At 41.8% G+C, this 18209-nt stretch overlaps 1 protein-coding gene across 5 annotated transcripts in view; it reads left to right on the forward strand.

Moving 5' to 3' along the window:
* The window catches only part of fhip1aa (FHF complex subunit HOOK interacting protein 1Aa), a 19569-nt gene extending 1747 nt beyond the window's left edge, over positions 1 to 17822 (forward strand). For 2 of the 5 annotated variants that reach the window (XM_060864176.1, XM_060864179.1), the window contains exons 2-15: positions 3158 to 3229; positions 4715 to 4843; positions 6201 to 6399; positions 6507 to 6924; positions 7481 to 7764; positions 9801 to 9959; positions 10044 to 10130; positions 10283 to 10450; positions 10559 to 10638; positions 11401 to 11600; positions 12540 to 13418; positions 13629 to 13807; positions 15151 to 15271; positions 15573 to 17822. In XM_060864176.1, coding sequence (XP_060720159.1) covers positions 6295 to 6399; positions 6507 to 6924; positions 7481 to 7764; positions 9801 to 9959; positions 10044 to 10130; positions 10283 to 10450; positions 10559 to 10638; positions 11401 to 11600; positions 12540 to 13418; positions 13629 to 13807; positions 15151 to 15271; positions 15573 to 15745 — 2853 coding nt within the window. In that variant the 5' untranslated portion in view covers positions 3158 to 3229; positions 4715 to 4843; positions 6201 to 6294 and the 3' untranslated portion in view covers positions 15746 to 17822. The remainder of the gene's footprint in view (positions 1 to 3157; positions 3230 to 4714; positions 4844 to 6200; positions 6400 to 6506; positions 6925 to 7480; positions 7765 to 9800; positions 9960 to 10043; positions 10131 to 10282; positions 10451 to 10558; positions 10639 to 11400; positions 11601 to 12539; positions 13419 to 13628; positions 13808 to 15150; positions 15272 to 15572) is intronic. The other 3 variants (XM_060864178.1, XM_060864177.1, XM_060864180.1) reach the window with 2 other exon arrangements.
* The last annotated feature ends 387 nt before the right edge of the window (positions 17823 to 18209 follow it).

Here is an 18209-nt window from a genome sequence, read left to right on the forward strand (position 1 = left end):
ATATTTATTCTGTTATGAACATTTTCTAAGTGCCTTTGAAATTTTTTAAAATAATGTTATAATGTATTTTTAAACATCTTGGTTCACATCTTTTCTCTGTGTGTCATATTTAGTTTCTTGCACATGCAGTATGAAGTTTTGTGAAGCCATGTGGTGTGTCTGTGTGAGAGAGAGAGAGATGATGACTGATTGGTGTCTCGTATTTCAACAAGAAATCTCAGTGACTGGAAACGTTCTTGTGTAAATGTCAGCTATCGCACTTTACTCACCTTCCTATGTCTTCAAATGCCACAGTGCATTCTGGGTATTCTGTACTCACTCGGCAAGGTTGTGTAACCTTGAGCTCGTCAGCAGCTCCGACTCTCAGTAAGGTCGAAGCAGACTATAGTTTGTTTAAACATTAAACATTTCATTTTTGTAAGAAATGTTTGATCATTTGGTTGTGGAAATTTTCAGCAATAATGTTAAAACATTCATAAAAACAAATAAATAAACTAGCACTTGTGTACTATAAATCCATTTGGAACACAGCCAGCGACAAATCCAGAAAGGGATGAAAGAAAAAATGTAAAAGAAATTTGAGTTTGATCCTAAATGCAGTATGTAAGGTGGGGTTTTGGATGCACAATGTGTCTTCTGTTTCCTATTGTACACACACACACACACACACACACACACACACACACACGCGCATTTATCTACACCTGTGGATAGAGCGCACGCTTGATCTTTGCCAGAACACGCCCAACTGTCTACATGCTTAGATGTGCTTATCAGGAATTAAAAGAATGTTTCTCTTCCCCTTCGGTGGTCTACTACAACAGTGTGACGGTTTGGAACACAGCCCAAGCCCAGTTCCTTGAAGAGGAATGTTAGGAAGGTGCGAGTGTGTTTTCTAGTCTTTCTATGGACTACATCTGAAGTTTCCTACTTCTGTACTGTTCCTATGTAGTATGATGGCGTATACCCTAAAGCGTTTAGTGCACTAGTTTTGTGGTTTGGGATTTAGCCATTCGTCAACAAGAACAGTTCAGATGTGAGTGTGAGCTTGTTTAGCTATGAAAGCTGCTTACTACGGTGTGTGTTCTGTGTATTCGCTAGTACAATTGTGTGGATGGTACAAACTGAATTTGAATGTAGGTGTAAAGGTTGAACAAACTACTAAGCTGTCTGCTGTGTTTATTGGTTGAGCTGTTTGATTCAGGACACAAGCCTACGCTTACACTACAAGCTAACACTAGATACTAGGGCTGGTGTAGTTCTCTGATGCACTCTTTAGTGCACTAGACTGATGGTTTGGGACACCACGATGGCTTTATCTCATACAGTGCAGGCAGTTCTGTGCACAATCACTATTGTGTGTGTGTGTGTGTTCTTTGATTGTTGTTATCTCCAAGGTTGTGGTTGCCATGCCAACAATGTTGCGTAAATCCCACCTATCAGGTGTCAGGTTCTGGTTTCCTGGGTATGTAAATGAGACTGAGTTTGCATTTGTGTGTGTGTCAGGATGTCTGAGGTGGCTCGCTTTAGCCTGTGTTGATGTGTTCCTGCTGTAACACCATTATAACACTGTTATAACACGACTGGCTGAGACAGAAGTGTGTGAATGATGCAGGAAATCATTTCAGACTGCTGCTTCTGCAGTGATACACGAGTGCTGGAGGCTGCGCTGAGCTCCTGGGACCCGAGAGCAAAGAAAGAGGGGTTTTATTTTCCAAGAATGACTTAAAAACTTGTTTTGTTGTTTTGGGTTTATTAATAATGTTATCACATATAATTCTGAGAGAAAGTACAACTATTTTATGAGGAGAAAATGGTCAGTCTCTCTCTCTCTCTCTCTCTCTCTCTCTCTCTGTCTCTGTTTCTCTCTCTCTCTCTCTCTCTCTCTCTCTGTCTCTGTCTCTCTCTCTCTCTCTCTCTCTCTCTCTCTCTCTCTCTCTCTCTCTCTCTCTCTCTCTCTCTCACACACACACACACACACACACACACACACACACACACACACACACACACATGTTTATGCCAGAGATTTACATCTCAGTAGGTGTAAGAATGTTTTTTGTAGTTTAATAGTTTATTAAATGTAGTGTGTGTGTGTGTGTGTGTGTGTGTGTGTGTGTGTGTGTGTGTGTGTGTGTGTGTGTGTGTATACACTGTGTAAACAACACACCCTGGAATAATGTGAGGAGACAAACCCAACCCTAACCCGGCTTAACTTTCTTTGAGAAACAGGTTTAACTGATACCTAAACACACACACACATACACACACACACACACACACACACACACACACAGTTGGTAGTCATATTAACAATTGGAGCTTGATCTAATAGCTTGGATCAGTATGGGATGAATACCAGCGCAAATCAGTGAAAAAAATAACAAATTTGATCTCAAAATTTGTTTCCCTGAAATTAATTTTATTACGTTTATATTCTAGAATTTATCACATTTAAAATGTGAGCAGTTTGTTTTTCTGTTTGAGTTGAATTGTGTTTTATTTTATGTTTTTATCTATGATGCCTGTGTGTGTGAGAGAGAGCGAGACAGAGAGATAGATAGATAGAGAGAGAGAGAGAGAGATAGATAGATAGAGAGACAGAGAGAGAGAGAGAGACAGAGAGAGAGAATCCCATTGTGAATAAATCCAGGTTCACACCTTGAGATGAAGGGTGTGTGTGTCTCTGTGGACAGACGGAAAGATAAAGGGGAATTTGATACGAGCTGCTTGTGTTGTGTAGAAATCATGAGAAACTTCACCGAACCTAAGCGACACGATGCGTCTCTGTGTTAGTACAGAGCCGAGTGTGGTGCGTGTGGTGTGTTGTGTGAAGCTGAACACACTCACACCAGATAAAGGGCGATCCAGACTGATTGGTGTTTATATTTTGTACTCCTCCTGTCTCAGTTTCTGTTTCTGATCATATCAGAGAAACACCAAATGAGTCTAATTAACCCAAATTATACCCACACACGCCCAGTAATTTAACTGTGAGTGGGTCTGGTTCTCTCTCTCTCTCTCTCTCTCACACACACACACACACACAGCTGTGGAGATTTCCTGGATTTAATTCCAATCCCTCATTTAACCACTTCCTTGTTTTGCCAACAAATTAGAACAGACATAAAAGTGGCTCCTATTTTTGTTTCTCCAGCTTTCCTGAGCAGCAGGTATCTTCACCATCAGGGACGGTTTAACGACAAAGAACGTTTCACAGATTCTGTCGGTACATATTTATTTTACAAACAAATTCTTATTATTATTTTAAACATGCGCATTATATAAATGTGTACAGTAATGTTCAGGTTAATGATCGTAACCTGAGAGATTTTTATTCACCTTGTAGTCCCCAAGTTTATGAATAGTGTGTAAGGCAGTGTTACTTTAAAGGGTGAGGCTGGTGAAGCGGTGGCATGGGGTTAGCATGTGTGTGTAAGGGTGGAGTTAGTTTCGGGAGAATGTGTGGTTGTTTTGGGAGAGTTTGTGAGTATGTGTGTGTGTGGAGGCAGGGTTAATGTGTTAAACAAGGTTAATTCATGTATCAGCGTTAGTGTGTGGTGGGTGTGGGCATTGTGTATGGGGGTGATTAGTGTGTTGGGGTTGGGTTATTGTGTAGCCTTTGGTTAGTGTGTAGTGATGGGTTGATGGGGATAGTGTGTGTGTGGTGGGGCATAAGTGTGTAGAGGGTGTGGGCATTGTGTATGGGGGTGATTAGTGTGTTGGGGTTTGGCTATTTTGTAGCGTGGGGCTAGTGTGGAGGTGGTTGGGGTTATTGTGTGTGGTGTGGTTAGTGTATAGTGATGGGTATAGTGATAGGTTGATGGGGCTAGTGTGGAGGTGGTTGGGGTTATTGTGTGTGGTGTGGTTAGTGTGTAGTGATAGGTTGATGGGGCTAGTGTGGAGGTGGTTGGGGTTATTGTGTGTGGTGTGGTTAGTGTATAGTGATGGGTATAGTGATAGGTTGATGGGGCTAGTGTGGAGGTGGTTGGGGTTATTGTGTGTGGTGTGGTTAGTGTGTAGTGATAGGTTGATGGGGCTAGTGTGGAGGTGGTTGGGGTTATTGTGTGTGGTGTGGTTAGTGTATAGTGATGGGTATAGTGATAGGTTGATGGGGCTAGTGTGGAGGTGGTTGGGGTTATTGTGTGTGGTGTGGTTAGTGTGTAGTGATAGGTTGATGGGGCTAGTGTGGAGGTGGTTGAGGTTATTAGGTGTGGTGTGATTAGTGTTTATTGATGGGTTGATGTGGTAAGTGTGTAGAGGGTGGGGCTTTGGTGTGTCTGGGTGGGGTTAGTATTTGGCCATGGGGTTAGTGTGTGATCATGGATTGTGCATGTGGCTTTAAATGTGTCTTTATTCATTAGAAACACAGCTTGCTTATTTTTACTGCTTATTGCTTATGACTACTACACACACACACACACACACACACACACACACACACACACACACACGCACACGCTAGCTCCCCCTGCTTGTTCCCTCATGTCTTCTCTAAACACAGTGACTCTCTTACTCACACCTCACTTCCATCCGGTCACTTCCTCCCAGGCATCTTCACACACTCCCACATACACTCAGTTCCTGACTTACACTCACTTTCTTTATCTCACACACACACACACACACACACACACACACACACATACACACACACATTATGATAGAATAGCTGCTCTCTCCTTCTCACTCGAGCCCTTTCTCATCCTCACAGGTTTAAGTAACTCTTTGTGAGCCGGTCTGAAGCTCTGCTGGTTCCTCACACGATGCAAAGACTCGGAGTGTGAGCGGGTTTGGATGCCACCTGACCAACAGGAAGTCACAGAGATGTTCACACACACAGGTAAGAAAGGACTCGATTCATATCTGTTGTGTAGTAAGCAGCGTACACTTAGTAGAAGCTGTCATGTATGTACAAGATTATATGCACAAACATCTCAGCCACGTTACACAACAGTCAGTCTGAGGTCAGATTTGAGTAAGAGAATCTTTCTAAGGAAGCGGATTATGGGAACTATGGGGATATGAATGGAATGAGTAGCTCTAAGAACAGTAATAACAGTAAACTCTTGTTTATGTAGCTCAGATTATTTATAATCTGAATTATTAGACTCAAGCTTTAATTGCTTTTGCTAAAAGATAGCTAAGCTCACATATGGGGTTCTATAAAACACAGGACAGTGTCTGTAATTCTGCTCTATACTAAGCTGCGAATAAACCCACAACTGAACAACTGAGTCCTTTTCCACGTGCGCCATGTCACCTTCCTGACGCATTCTCACCAGCGTGCTGTGAACTCTCGGCTGGAGTCCGAGCGCTCTGTGGGATCGACTCCGGCCTTCGGAGGATCGCTTGTGTTTTGTCGAGTCCATGTTTTTTTCCCTCCACAGACATTCCTGTCATAGCTTTAATGAGGCCAAGTAGAGGAGGAAAGAGGCTTAAATTCGCTCATACACTTCTTAACAAGGCTGTTATATTGTTTTGCTGCTCAGGGACGGAGGAAAATTTGAAGTGTAAGCCTTTAAAGAAAGGAGACATCGTTATTAATGCGAGTAATGCGACATAAACCCAAAATCCCAGGACCTCGCTGTTTAATGAGGTTCGAGCTGGTCATGTGACCAGAGAGTATTTCCTTCATCTTCCTTAATCACACCAGTATAAAGAAATCAGTGATGTTCTGACTGTGAGTCTGATCTAAAATAAAGACCAGAGAGCAGAAATGGGATTGATGTCACTGTTGACTTTGTAGATACAAACATTTGTGTGGAAATATCATCCCTAGTATTGGAGATAAAAACAGAAATAATGATGAAACTCTAGACATTATGTAGAAAGTCCTGTGTCTACTTTCGTATGATCTTCATATTAACACCATTGTGGATCGAGGAAGACGTTCAGTCATCAACATGGACACAATAAAAACAGGAGGAAACAAAATTTTTTGGTCTCTTGGGAAAAGACTGAACTGATCTCGAAGATTAGCGAGTAGTCAAGTAGAATTTAATATTCTACAGTAAAGGTGATGGATGCTGACTGTTGATGTCAGACAAGCTGTACATACACAGTTCACTTAAAGCAGGATGGCGGGTAAATTGTATATTTGTGTTTGTTTTCTGTTATTCTGCACTTTCTTTACATCATCTCTCTCTCTCTCTCTCTCTCTCTCTCTCTCTCTCTCTCTCTCTCTCTCCTCCCTTCAGCTTTATGATCTAACTTTGAGCAGAATGAAGTGTAACTGGACATCCACGCTCTTTTCTCACGTTGTGGTTTAACCCACACTGTGATGTGACAGCAATGGCGTCTGCCGTGGCCAATAGGAGTCGAGGAAACCAGTCGCTGGGACTGAAGGGTGTCGACCCTGAAACATGCATGATTGTGTTCAAGAACCACTGGGCTCAGGTGCTGAACAGTGATCAGTTTGAACCACAAGATGAAGGATAAACACAGAAAGTTTTATGATGACGAACACCTCCATTTATGGTAAAATGTTTGTTTGTGCTCATCAGGTGGTTAAGATACTGGAGAAACATGACCCTTTACGGAGCACTGGAGGTCTCAGCCTCAAGGTCGGAGTTCACGCGTTCAGAGTTCATGGTCTCCGCCATGGAGCGATCCCATTGGATGAGGCGAGCGCGGTGCAGAACTATGTCGAACACATGCTCCTCCTCCTGATGGAGGAGGAGACCGGAGTAAGCGGAGCCATGGGCCCCATCCTGGAGTTTGTCATCATGGAGAACATCATGGAGCGCCTGTTCATATGGAGCCTGAGGCGGGATTTCACCGACCAATCAAAGCTCGAGCAGCTGAAGATGTACAAGATGCTGATTGGTCAGGCCAAGCAACCGCTGTTGCATCACAAACCCATTCTGAAGCCACTGATGATGCTGCTGTCGTCCTGCTCGGGAACGGCGACGGGTCAAGCGGGTGAGGTTTATAAGTAAATACACGAGCAATCAATTGTTTTACCTTTTTATCTGTTTCATCTTTTTTTGTCTTTGTTTTCAGCCTTTTATTCTTTCTCACTTTTGTTCTCATTTCTGTCCCCTTGTTTTTGTTGTTCTATCTTTTGTCGCTTTGGTCTTTCTGCTATCCATCCCAGTGTTCAATCAGTTTGGGTTTTTTTTGTCTTTTTGTCTGTCATTGCTTTTGTTCTGTTACTCTTTCTATCTTAATTTTATCTTTTTGTAGTTTTCTTTTCTTGTTTCCATTGTCTCATTGCTCACAGTGTATATATATATATATAATATTTTCTTTACTGAATATTTGTTGTTGGTGGTGTTATTAAACTGGCAGCACGGCTTGTACAGTACCATAAACACGATTATATTAATGCACTCGTTCTAATGTGTTATTGTTTCTATGGAAACAGCTCATTCACAGACTTTACTAAATACGGTCAGTTCATTTTAGTCCGAGATCCTGGGCGGAAGCTTACAGTTAATGAATGTTGTCTACGATGTTATTTCTTCTGTCTCTGCAGCAGGAGTTCCGACTTCCTCAAAGGTGGAGAATGAGCTGGTTGTTCTCCTCCATCAGCTGTGCTGCGTTGTGTCCAATGATCCCTCCATCCTCGAGCTGTTCTTTCACTCCAGCGAAGATCAGGGAGCCGCTAACTTCCTGCTCTTTTCCCTCCTTGTTCCCTTCATCCACAGAGACGGAGAGATAGGGCAACAGGCTCGAGATGCCCTGCTCCTCATTATGACCCTCAGCAAGGACAACCAGCGTGTGGCCACACACATCGCTCACAACACGTTCTTCTGTCCGGTATCTCTCATTTTACCACTACACATTCTTCTGTCCGGTATCTCTCACTTTACCACTACACCTTCTTCTGTCCGGTATCTCTCACTTAACCACTACACATTCTTCTGTCCGGTATCTCTCACTTCACCACTACACATTCTTCTGTCGGGTATCTCTCACTTCACCACTACACATTCTTCTGTCCAGTATCTCTTACTTTACCACTACACATTCTTCTGTCAGGTATCTCTCACTTTACCACTACACATTCTTCTGTCAGGTATCTCTCACTTTACCACTACACATTCTTCTGTCCGATACCTCTAACTTAACCACTACACATTCTTCTGTCCGATACCTCCAACTTAACCACTACACATTCTTCTGTCCGATACCTCTAACTTAACCACTACACATTCTTCTGTCAGGTATCTCTCACTTTACCACTACACATTCTTCTGTCCGGTATCTCTCACTTTACCACTACACATTCTTCTGTCCGGTATCTCTCACTTTACCACTACACATTCTTCTGTCCGATACCTCCAACTTAACCACTACACATTCTTCTGTCCGATACCTCTAACTTAACCACTACACATTCTTCTGTCAGGTATCTCTCACTTTACCACTACACATTCTTCTGTCCGGTATCTCTCACTTTACCACTACACATTCTTCTGTCCGGTATCTCTCACTTTACCACTACACATTCTTCTGTCCGATACCTCCAACTTAACCACTACACATTCTTCTGTCCGATACCTCCAACTTAACCACTACACATTCTTCTGTCAGGTATCTCTTACTTTACCACTACACATTCTTCTGTCAGGTATCTCTCACTTAACCACTACACATTCTTCTGTCCGATACCTCTAACTTAACCACTACACATTCTTCTGTCAGGTATCTCTCACTTAACCACTACACATTCTTCTGTCAGGTATCTCTCACTTAACCACTACACATTCTTCTGTCCGATACCTCTAACTTAACCACTACACATTCTTCTGTCCGGTATCTCTCACTTTACCACTACACATTCTTCTGTCCGATACCTCCAACTTAACCACTACACATTCTTCTGTCAGGTATCTCTCACTTTACCACTACACATTCTTCTGTCCGGTATCTCTCACTTTACCACTACACATTCTTCTGTCCGGTATCTCTCACTTTACCACTACACATTCTTCTGTCCGGTATCTCTCACTTTACCACTACACATTCTTCTGTCCGATACCTCCAACTTAACCACTACACATTCTTCTGTCAGGTATCTCTTACTTTACCACTACACATTCTTCTGTCAGGTATCTCTCACTTAACCACTACACATTCTTCTGTCAGGTATCTCTCACTTAACCACTACACATTCTTCTGTCCGATACCTCTAACTTAACCACTACACATTCTTCTGTCCGGTATCTCTCACTTTACCACTACACATTCTTCTGTCCGATACCTCCAACTTAACCACTACACATTCTTCTGTCAGGTATCTCTCACTTTACCACTACACATTCTTCTGTCCGGTATCTCTCACTTTACCACTACACATTCTTCTGTCCGATACCTCTAACTTAACCACTACACATTCTTCTGTCCGGTATCTCTCACTTTACCACTACACATTCTTCTGTCCGGTATCTCTCACTTTACCACTACACATTCTTCTGTCCGATACCTCCAACTTAACCACTACACATTCTTCTGTCAGGTATCTCTTACTTTACCACTACACATTCTTCTGTCAGGTATCTCTCACTTAACCACTACACATTCTTCTGTCAGGTATCTCTCACTTAACCACTACACATTCTTCTGTCAGGTATCTCTCACTTAACCACTACACATTCTTCTGTCAGGTATCTCTCACTTAACCACTACACATTCTTCTGTCAGGTATCTCTCACTTAACCACTACACATTCTTCTGTCAGGTATCTCTCATTTTACTTTCCTACTTCTTTTTTGTCTTTTAGTTTTTTTCTTTAACTTTCATGAATTCTGTGGTTAATTGTTTGATTTTTTTCCCTTTCTTTGCATGTGTAGGTATTAGCCACCGGTCTGAGTGGTCTGTACTCATCTCTGCCTGCTAAGCTGGAGGTATCCAGTGAAGACTGGCACTATATTCAAAATGACGAGTGGCAGCAGGAGCCTGCACTCGTTCACTTCCTAAACTCACTCGAGTTCTGTAACACCGTCATGCAGGTGAGTGCATTTAGTAATTAGTCATTTCACAATTACTCACTTTCTGTTTATAGACCTATATCATTTATATTTATTTCCCTGCAGGTGGCTCATCCATCCATCAGAGATCAGCTGGTTGGTTACATCATCAACGGCTTTCTGGTTCCTGTTTTAGGACCCGCGCTGCATAAAGTGAGTCTCTTCACAAATTCTGTTAAGGGACAATCAAGAAACATACATCTGGAATTAAGAATGTTGAAAAAGAGGGCAAAGTCACTGATCACTTGCATATACTCTCCAGTAATGATTGTCTGGTGTGTGTGTGTGTGTGCGTGTGTGTGTAGCTGACTCTGGAGGAAGTGATGACCACCACGTCGTATCTGGATCTTTTCCTAAGGGCTGTCACCGAACCTGCACTGCTTCACACCTTCCTTAGTTTCATCCTCCTCCATCGCCATGACAACGTGCACATCCTGGACACGCTCGTCAGCCGCATCAACACGCCTTTCCAGGTGATCACATATAACAGTACAAACCAAACTGATGAATAAAATGACTTAAGGTAATGTAAAAATGTAATAGTAAAGTCTTCTGGTCACTGTGTTTTTTCTGCATTCTAGCTGGGCACCGTGTCCCTGTCTCTCTTCCGCACTCTGATTGGTCTGTACTGCGAGGATGTCATGCTTCAGCTCATACTCAAGTGAGCACTAACTGTTCTGAGACATTTCACATATTTACACAGCCGTTTTGTTCTTATTTGCTTATCTTAAGTCCATACTTTATTGGCTACTTTTTTTATATCATATGTTTTTTGTAGTGAATAGAGTGTGTAGTATGGGACACGTCGACAGTGAACTGATAAAAGTGTTTATGTGGGTTGTATCATGACTAGGGTGAGTGGCCTGGAGGATATGATGGTGGTGTTTATGTGTCCTATACAGTGGAGATGGTGTAATTTGGGACACATCCACAGTTTAATGATAACGTGAAATGTTTTTGATGGTGTTTATGTGTCATATGTAGTGAGGATGGTGTAATTTGGGACACATCCACAATAGAATGATGACAGTGAGATGTTTTTGATGGTGTTTATGTGGCCTATGTAGTGAGGATGGTGTAATTTGGGACATATCCACAATAGAATGATAACAGTGAGATGTTTTTGATGGTGTTTATGTGGCCTATGTAGTGAGGATGGTGTAATTTGGGACACATCCACAGTAGAATGATGACGGTGAGATGTTTTTGATGGTGTTTATGTGACCTATGTAGTGAGGATGGTGTGTTATTTGGGACAAGGACACATTGGATGGTGAGACTCTTATGAGTCATCTGTTGTGTTGTGTTTTTCCTCCATTTCACTTAAGATAAAGTCCATGGAATAAACCTGAGCAAATCTCTAAAGTGTTGAAAAGTCTCAATGTGTGTGTGTGTGTGTGTGTGATGGTGTGTTGTTCCTCAGGTATCTAATCCCATGTAATCACATGATGCTGAGTCAGCGACGTGTCGTGAACGAGAGAGATTGCTATTCCATTTCTGCAGCTAAGTTTCTGGCCCTCACTCCGTCCTGCTGCTCTCCAGACATCGTCGCTCCACCCATCCGACAGCTCGACTCCATCACCTGGTCAAAGGTCCCTGAAGAAGCTAAACCAGGAACTATAAGTAATGGAGTGTTTGTCATTTTCACTTACGAATGTTTTAAACATGACCTATATGAGACATCTTCCTCAGGAATTATGGGTAATATGATGTATTCACTAAAGAACGTTTGTAAATCGTAATAAAGTCCTGGGTTATGACTCTTTCCTTTATCAAATAGAAATAAGTATTATGTTATTATACAAATATTATAAATCATGCAAATTTCAGAATGTCTATTCCATAAACACAGTCAGGAATTGTGTTGGGTTGTCGATGTTTACTAACCTGGATGTTATCAGCAACACGGGCATTTATATCATCGCTCTTGCTTCTTTGTTCTTTTCATCCCGTAGGCATGTGGGAGAGAACAAGGCCTCAGTGACACACACACACACACACACACACACACACAATCTGTCTCCTTGGCCTTTTCCCTAAATCACATGACGGTGAAAAGAAAGACTCAACAGATCTGATTAGGATTTGATTTTATCCAGAAAATATTACCACAGAGACGGAAAACGGGATAAAAATGTATTAAGTGTTAAAGCTGGTTAGCAACAATGAACTCATTAATTTAAAATGAAAGAAATAAAGTCTAAAAACTCTCCATGACAAAAATTCAACAACAATCTGATGGAAATCTGGAAAAAGGACTTTGAGGGAAGATGAATAAAAGTAATTTTTGATCATTTTGATTAAAAAAAAAGGGAACAGATTAAAAATGAAACGTTGTGTTGGTTCTATTGTTTTGAAGTAAGGGTGTACAAACTTTTGCACTCAGTTGTATTTCTGTCGCATATCGCTAATATTTTACAACTGGATTCTATTCTCAGAGTATTTAGTTATAAAAGCACAGCTTACCCATAATGCATTTGGGTTTTGAGAGATATTTTTTATGTAAATTTAGCGATTCTGCATTTTACATGTTGACGCTTGTATTTCCTGTTACAAAAACAGAGGCATGTTCCTCGGAGCAGGACGATTCTGGTCACTCGTGTGTGATCGGCTCAGAGATTCACCTGGATGTCAGTTACCTGCATTACCTGCACGATGCACGTAACCGCATCAGCACATGCGCGCGTGCGTGCCGCATCTGGTCCGCCCCCTACGACGGCGTGACCCCGCCTCCTGAGGATAAAACTTGTCCTCGTGTGACCTCACAGGCTCATACTGATGTCACTTCTTCATCTGGTGTCGAACTCGAGTGGGATGACAGTTATGATGCCGGTTCTTCTGCACGTGCACAGCAGGAAGAGGAAGAAGAAACGAACGGAGCCACCGCCGGAGTCCAAAACGATCCGCCGCAACACATTCAGGAACTCCGAAAAACGGCCACCTTGTTCGTCAAAGGCTCCTACGTGGAAGAGTCGGAATTTCAGAACGACGTCATGGTGTACGATTTGGTTGCACAGAAGGACACCAACGAGTCGGCCGACAGAAAACATATCGTTTCCAGTCACGAAACGCAGGACGACGCAGGCCCAGAAAATCCAGACGATCTGGGTGAAAAACCAGAAATAGGAAATAGTTCCGTGCAACCAGACACAGAGAAACAAAATGGCATCCAGATGGAAGCGGATCAGAACCCGCACGACCCTCTCACAGAACACTACGACGATTTGGTGGCGCAGTACGAGGAACTGATCCGCACTCTGGTCATCGAAGCCAAAAGTCCGACAAGGATGCAGCAAGAGTTGAGAAACTCCATCATGGAGGAAGAGGTTGACGTGGACTTCAGCTCGTTTTCAGCCAAGACTCCAGAAGCGGAAAAATCCCCCTCGCCGTTTAGGACTAAACCCCACAGCGGGAGTGTGAATCACGCCATACCTTTTACAGGTGAGACAGTGGCTAGGTCTCAGATCACAGACTATTTAACAGGTGAAGTACAAGATAGAGTGAACGTCACTGGGTCACGTGTCTTTTGGTCAGGAACTCATCATCGTGTGCTGTTTCAGATGCTCATTGAGATTGTGTGTGTGTGTGTGTGTGTGTGTGTGTGTGTGTGTGTGTGTGTGTGTGTGTGTGTGCGCGCGTGATGTATTGCAGGTCCGTTCATGAGTGTGCTGCTCTCTCGACTAGAGAACATGCTGGAAAACTCTCTGCATGTCAATCTTCTGTTAACAGGAATCATCGCTCAGCTCGCTGCTTATCCACAGCCACTGCTGCGCTCCTTCCTGTTAAACACCAACATGGTGTTCCAGCCCAGCGTTCACTCGCTGTACCAGGTAACACACCTGTACAAAACCTTTCAGTACATGACGCTACCACCATCGTGCTTCACTCGGCTTCATCTTTACATCCTTTACACCAGAACGAAACTGAAGAAGTTACAGAGATCAAAGGCCTCAGGTCATCAGTGGAAACCACACTAGTGAACATTCACAAAGGGACATTGAGCTAGCATCCCAGCGTGAAGGTTTCACTTCAGATTTCAAAAAAGTTCCACAGAGACTCAACCTGAACAACCTGAAACACAGTGTTTCTGTTTCAGCGCAACTGTAGTTGTGCTGATTTACACCCAGCTCACTCCACCTCATCCATAATGAAGCTCAGTGCAGCTTGTAAACATGTAAATCCAATAAAACGGCAGCTGCTCCAGCGCACACACACATATACACACATATACACACACACACATACGCATACACACACATATACATACACACATACACACACATACACACATACACATACACACACACATACACACACATACACACACATACACACACATACACATACACACAAACACACATACACACACACATACACACACATACACAGACACACACACACATACACACATACACAGACACACACACACACATATACACATACACACACACACACACATATACACACACACATACGCACACACATACATACACACACACATACAAATACACACACACACACACACACATCCATACACATACACACACATACACACACACACACACATACACTCACATACACACACACACACACACACACACACACACACACACACACACACACGCAATGATCAGACCAAACAATTGTATTGTTTGTGGAAAGAATTGAATATGAATCACAGTCAGGGGTTGAAGGTCACACTCAGGATGATCTGGGATTAGGATTATGGAGCTCAGGGTCTCAGCTGTGCATCACAGTTTCAGTTTAGTGCTTTATATAAAAATGAAAAGAGGAAAGTAGATGAGCTTCTTTCTGCTAAAGGAAAGTGAGCAGAGCTGAACGTGATGGAGGGATGAATTAAAGATCAAATTGCAAACATTGTGAAATATTTATTAAAGCCTTTAGATGGTAAATAGTGAGAGGTGTGGTGTGGAGTGAAGGAGTGGTGTGAAGGGGAGTAGTGAAGAAGTGAACATTTACATTTGACCTCTTCACATCTTTCTTTCCTGCTTTCATTAAAAATAGTTTCTTTGAGACCCACAGTGAGTGAGCAGTTTGTGCTCCCTCTCTCTCCCTCTCTGTCTCTCTCTCTCTGTCTGTCTGTCTGTCTCTCTCTCCCCCCTCTCTCCCTCTCTCTCTCTCATGCATGTTGTGGTTTGTTTGGTCTCCACAGGTCTTAGCCTCAGTGAAGAATCAGATCGAGCAGCTGGCTGTGAGGCAGAAGGATTTTCCTGAACTTCTCCTGGCAGCACAACAGTGTCTTCTGGCCAGAGAGACTTCACTCACAGCACAAGGTTCATCACTCCATCTTTATTTACAAACTACTAAAAAAAGCAGGACCTCACACTTTCCTCTTCTTCTTTTTAACACCTTCTGTACTTTCTCTACAAACGTCACTGTTAGAACAAAGTCCTGAGTGTCTACTTTCATATGAGCTTCATATTAACACCACTGTGGAGTGAGACATGAGGAAGACGTTCAGTCATCAACACAAACACAATAAAAACAGGAAGCAACATTTTTTGGTCTGTGAGATAAACACTTGAATTGAACAGTAAATTTAACTGAACTGATTGTTTTTTATCTTAACACCAGATTCGCCGAGTGCTGGAAAGCACGTGAAGATCCGATTGGTCCAACCCAAAATCGTGGTTCCTCAGAACAGGACGGAGGTCTATGCCGCCGTGGTCTTCACTGAGTTCCTTAAAGAACTGGCTGCCATCACACAGGAGCACTCCATCCTCTCGTACATGCCCATGGAGGAGTAAAGCAGAATTCACAAAACACTCACCAATATCAAGCAGATGTTTCTGACTCTAAGGACACTTCTTACTTTCTTCTTCGACTCCCACTCCCAGGAACAGAGCGAGTTTTATTCTATCATCTCGACATTTCATTAATTATCCCCCCTAAAATCTCCAGCACTGTGAACTACGATGCCTCAACCACCATGCTTCATTATGCTTGTAACTCCGTAGCGAGTTCTCTGCTTTTATCCATTCATCTGAATTTTTTTAACTTTAACTGATCTTTTTTTCACAATTTCTCCATTTTCAAAATGTCTTTTTTTTCTTCTCCACTCCAAGACCAAGGCGATCTCCATCTTTCAGCTCCCAAACACCACAGACACACTTTAATCATTTCATCCTTTTCAAATGATTTTTTTTCCCTCTGTCATCCTGCTAAAGAAGCTAATCTTCACTAAAACAGGATTTATTTCCCTTTAGAGAAGCAGAGCTGCATGTTTTCTTCATCTTGCCATGTTGAACTCCGTTCGATGCAGAACCATAACCCATAAATTCGTCTCTGGAGAACTCTTAAGCTCTCAGGAGGAAACTGATGCCTGTTAAATCATCAAGCCTCGTCTTCCAGCGAGGGACCAGAACTCCTCAGAATTCTTCTTATTTACACATTTGTAGATGTGTATACACCTCTTACCTCTTAAATCCTGGATTTCTGCTTATTTCATCATTTTCATTTCTACACGATGAGGAAAAAACACTTTTAATAGCTTTAAAGTGTTTTACCATTTTCTCAGAAGCCTTAGCGGCATTCTGAAGTTGTAAAGTTCTCCAGAAAGTAAAAAGGATGATAAAGCACTGTTTATATCCTACACCCAATGTTCTTCAGCCAATCAGATCAGGTCTGAGCGTGTAAAGTCTGGGTAAAGCTTGTGTAAAGGTTATTACTTCATGGGGGACGTGAAACAACAGCAACAATATTTTTATTTTAGGAAAATGTGTCATTTTTTCCTGACTGTTAGAGGGTTTATTTCCAGTGCACGAGGGAGTTTAAATGTTTTTGTATAGCGATATTGTACATGTATAGCTTTATTAATTATTTAATCCGAATATATTTTTTTAAAATGCTCCCATATATAATACAAATCGTTTTGTTTTGGTTTTTTTTTTCCAAAAAATTTTGTTTCAGGTTAATTTGGTTGGTAAAATGGTGCAATAAGATAACAAACAAAACAAAAAAGTCAAAATGAATTATTTAAGGAATATTTATGAACTAAAAATCATCATTTTGGATGAAAAACAAAAATTGAGAATATGATGATTTAATCAGGACGTGTCAATCGCCACAATGCTAATTAATAATTCGATTTTATCATAGAAAGATAAAACGAATTTAAAAGCAAGTGCTGTTTTATTTAATATTCTTAGACTCTGTGTTTGTGTAGGAAGATACTACAAATGCAAAAATGCTAGCTAGCTTCATACGCACGCAGTCATGCTAACAACACGACCCACGTCGTGACTCGGGTCCTGGCATCAGCGTCTATTTTCAGCTGACTGTAACTGGACATGTGATCCGTTCAAATGACAGAAATGTAGCTGTTCTAACAGAAGAAAGGGTTTTATAATAAAAAAAAGCTAATCATGTGAGTTATCGTGGGACATTTATAGATATAAATATGATACACTCATCTTTGCACAATAATAAGCATTTGATTCTGTTTTATGCTATCAATCAGCGAGGACCTCAGTCATCAAATACCCATAGCCACACATAATGCTAATCATGCTAGCACTTTTTGAGTAGATTTTGTGTCGATTGATTCATGCTAGCAAACGAAGGAATCAGTCCGTTACTTAGCATTATACTTGTACTATTCTGTTTAGCATGAGCTTATGTAGCTATGATTGCACATTTATGGATAACATGTGCCTTTATTTATGACTCCTGCTGTTTCGAATTTTCTTTACACAGCATCGCAGAAGTCTAGAAGTCTAATCCAAAGATATTTATATGTGGGTTTTTAAGAATATCAGGTATATTTTTAAAAGATGGTTCTGTGGATTGTGGGTGGATCTAAAGAAATAAATTGGTTTCCCTAAATGATCCTTGTTTGTCGTTGTGTTTGAGTAAGTGGAACTGGGTGAAAGGGATCGTGTGTGTGTGTGAGAGAGAAGGAGACAGAGAGAGAAGAGAGAGAGAAGGGGGGGAGAGAGAGAGAGAAAGGGAGGGAAAGAGAGAGAATGAGAGAGAGAAGGAGACACAGAGAGAAAGAGAAGGAGAGGGAGGGAGAGAGAAGGGGAGATAGAGAAAGATAGATTTTTAACAGTATTTCTCTGTTAAATGAGGCTGTTAGTCTTGTGTTTTTGTATTTTGACAGTTAAACTGAATAAATGGTTCATTTCGCTACACAAACGTTTGCTATCAGCAGTTTAACTGTACAGAAATAACACTCACTCACTCATTTTCTACCGCTTATCCGAACTACCT

This window comes from Tachysurus vachellii, chromosome 2 (genome assembly GCF_030014155.1).
Source record: "Tachysurus vachellii isolate PV-2020 chromosome 2, HZAU_Pvac_v1, whole genome shotgun sequence".
Taxonomy (NCBI): Eukaryota; Metazoa; Chordata; class Actinopteri; order Siluriformes; family Bagridae; genus Tachysurus; species Tachysurus vachellii.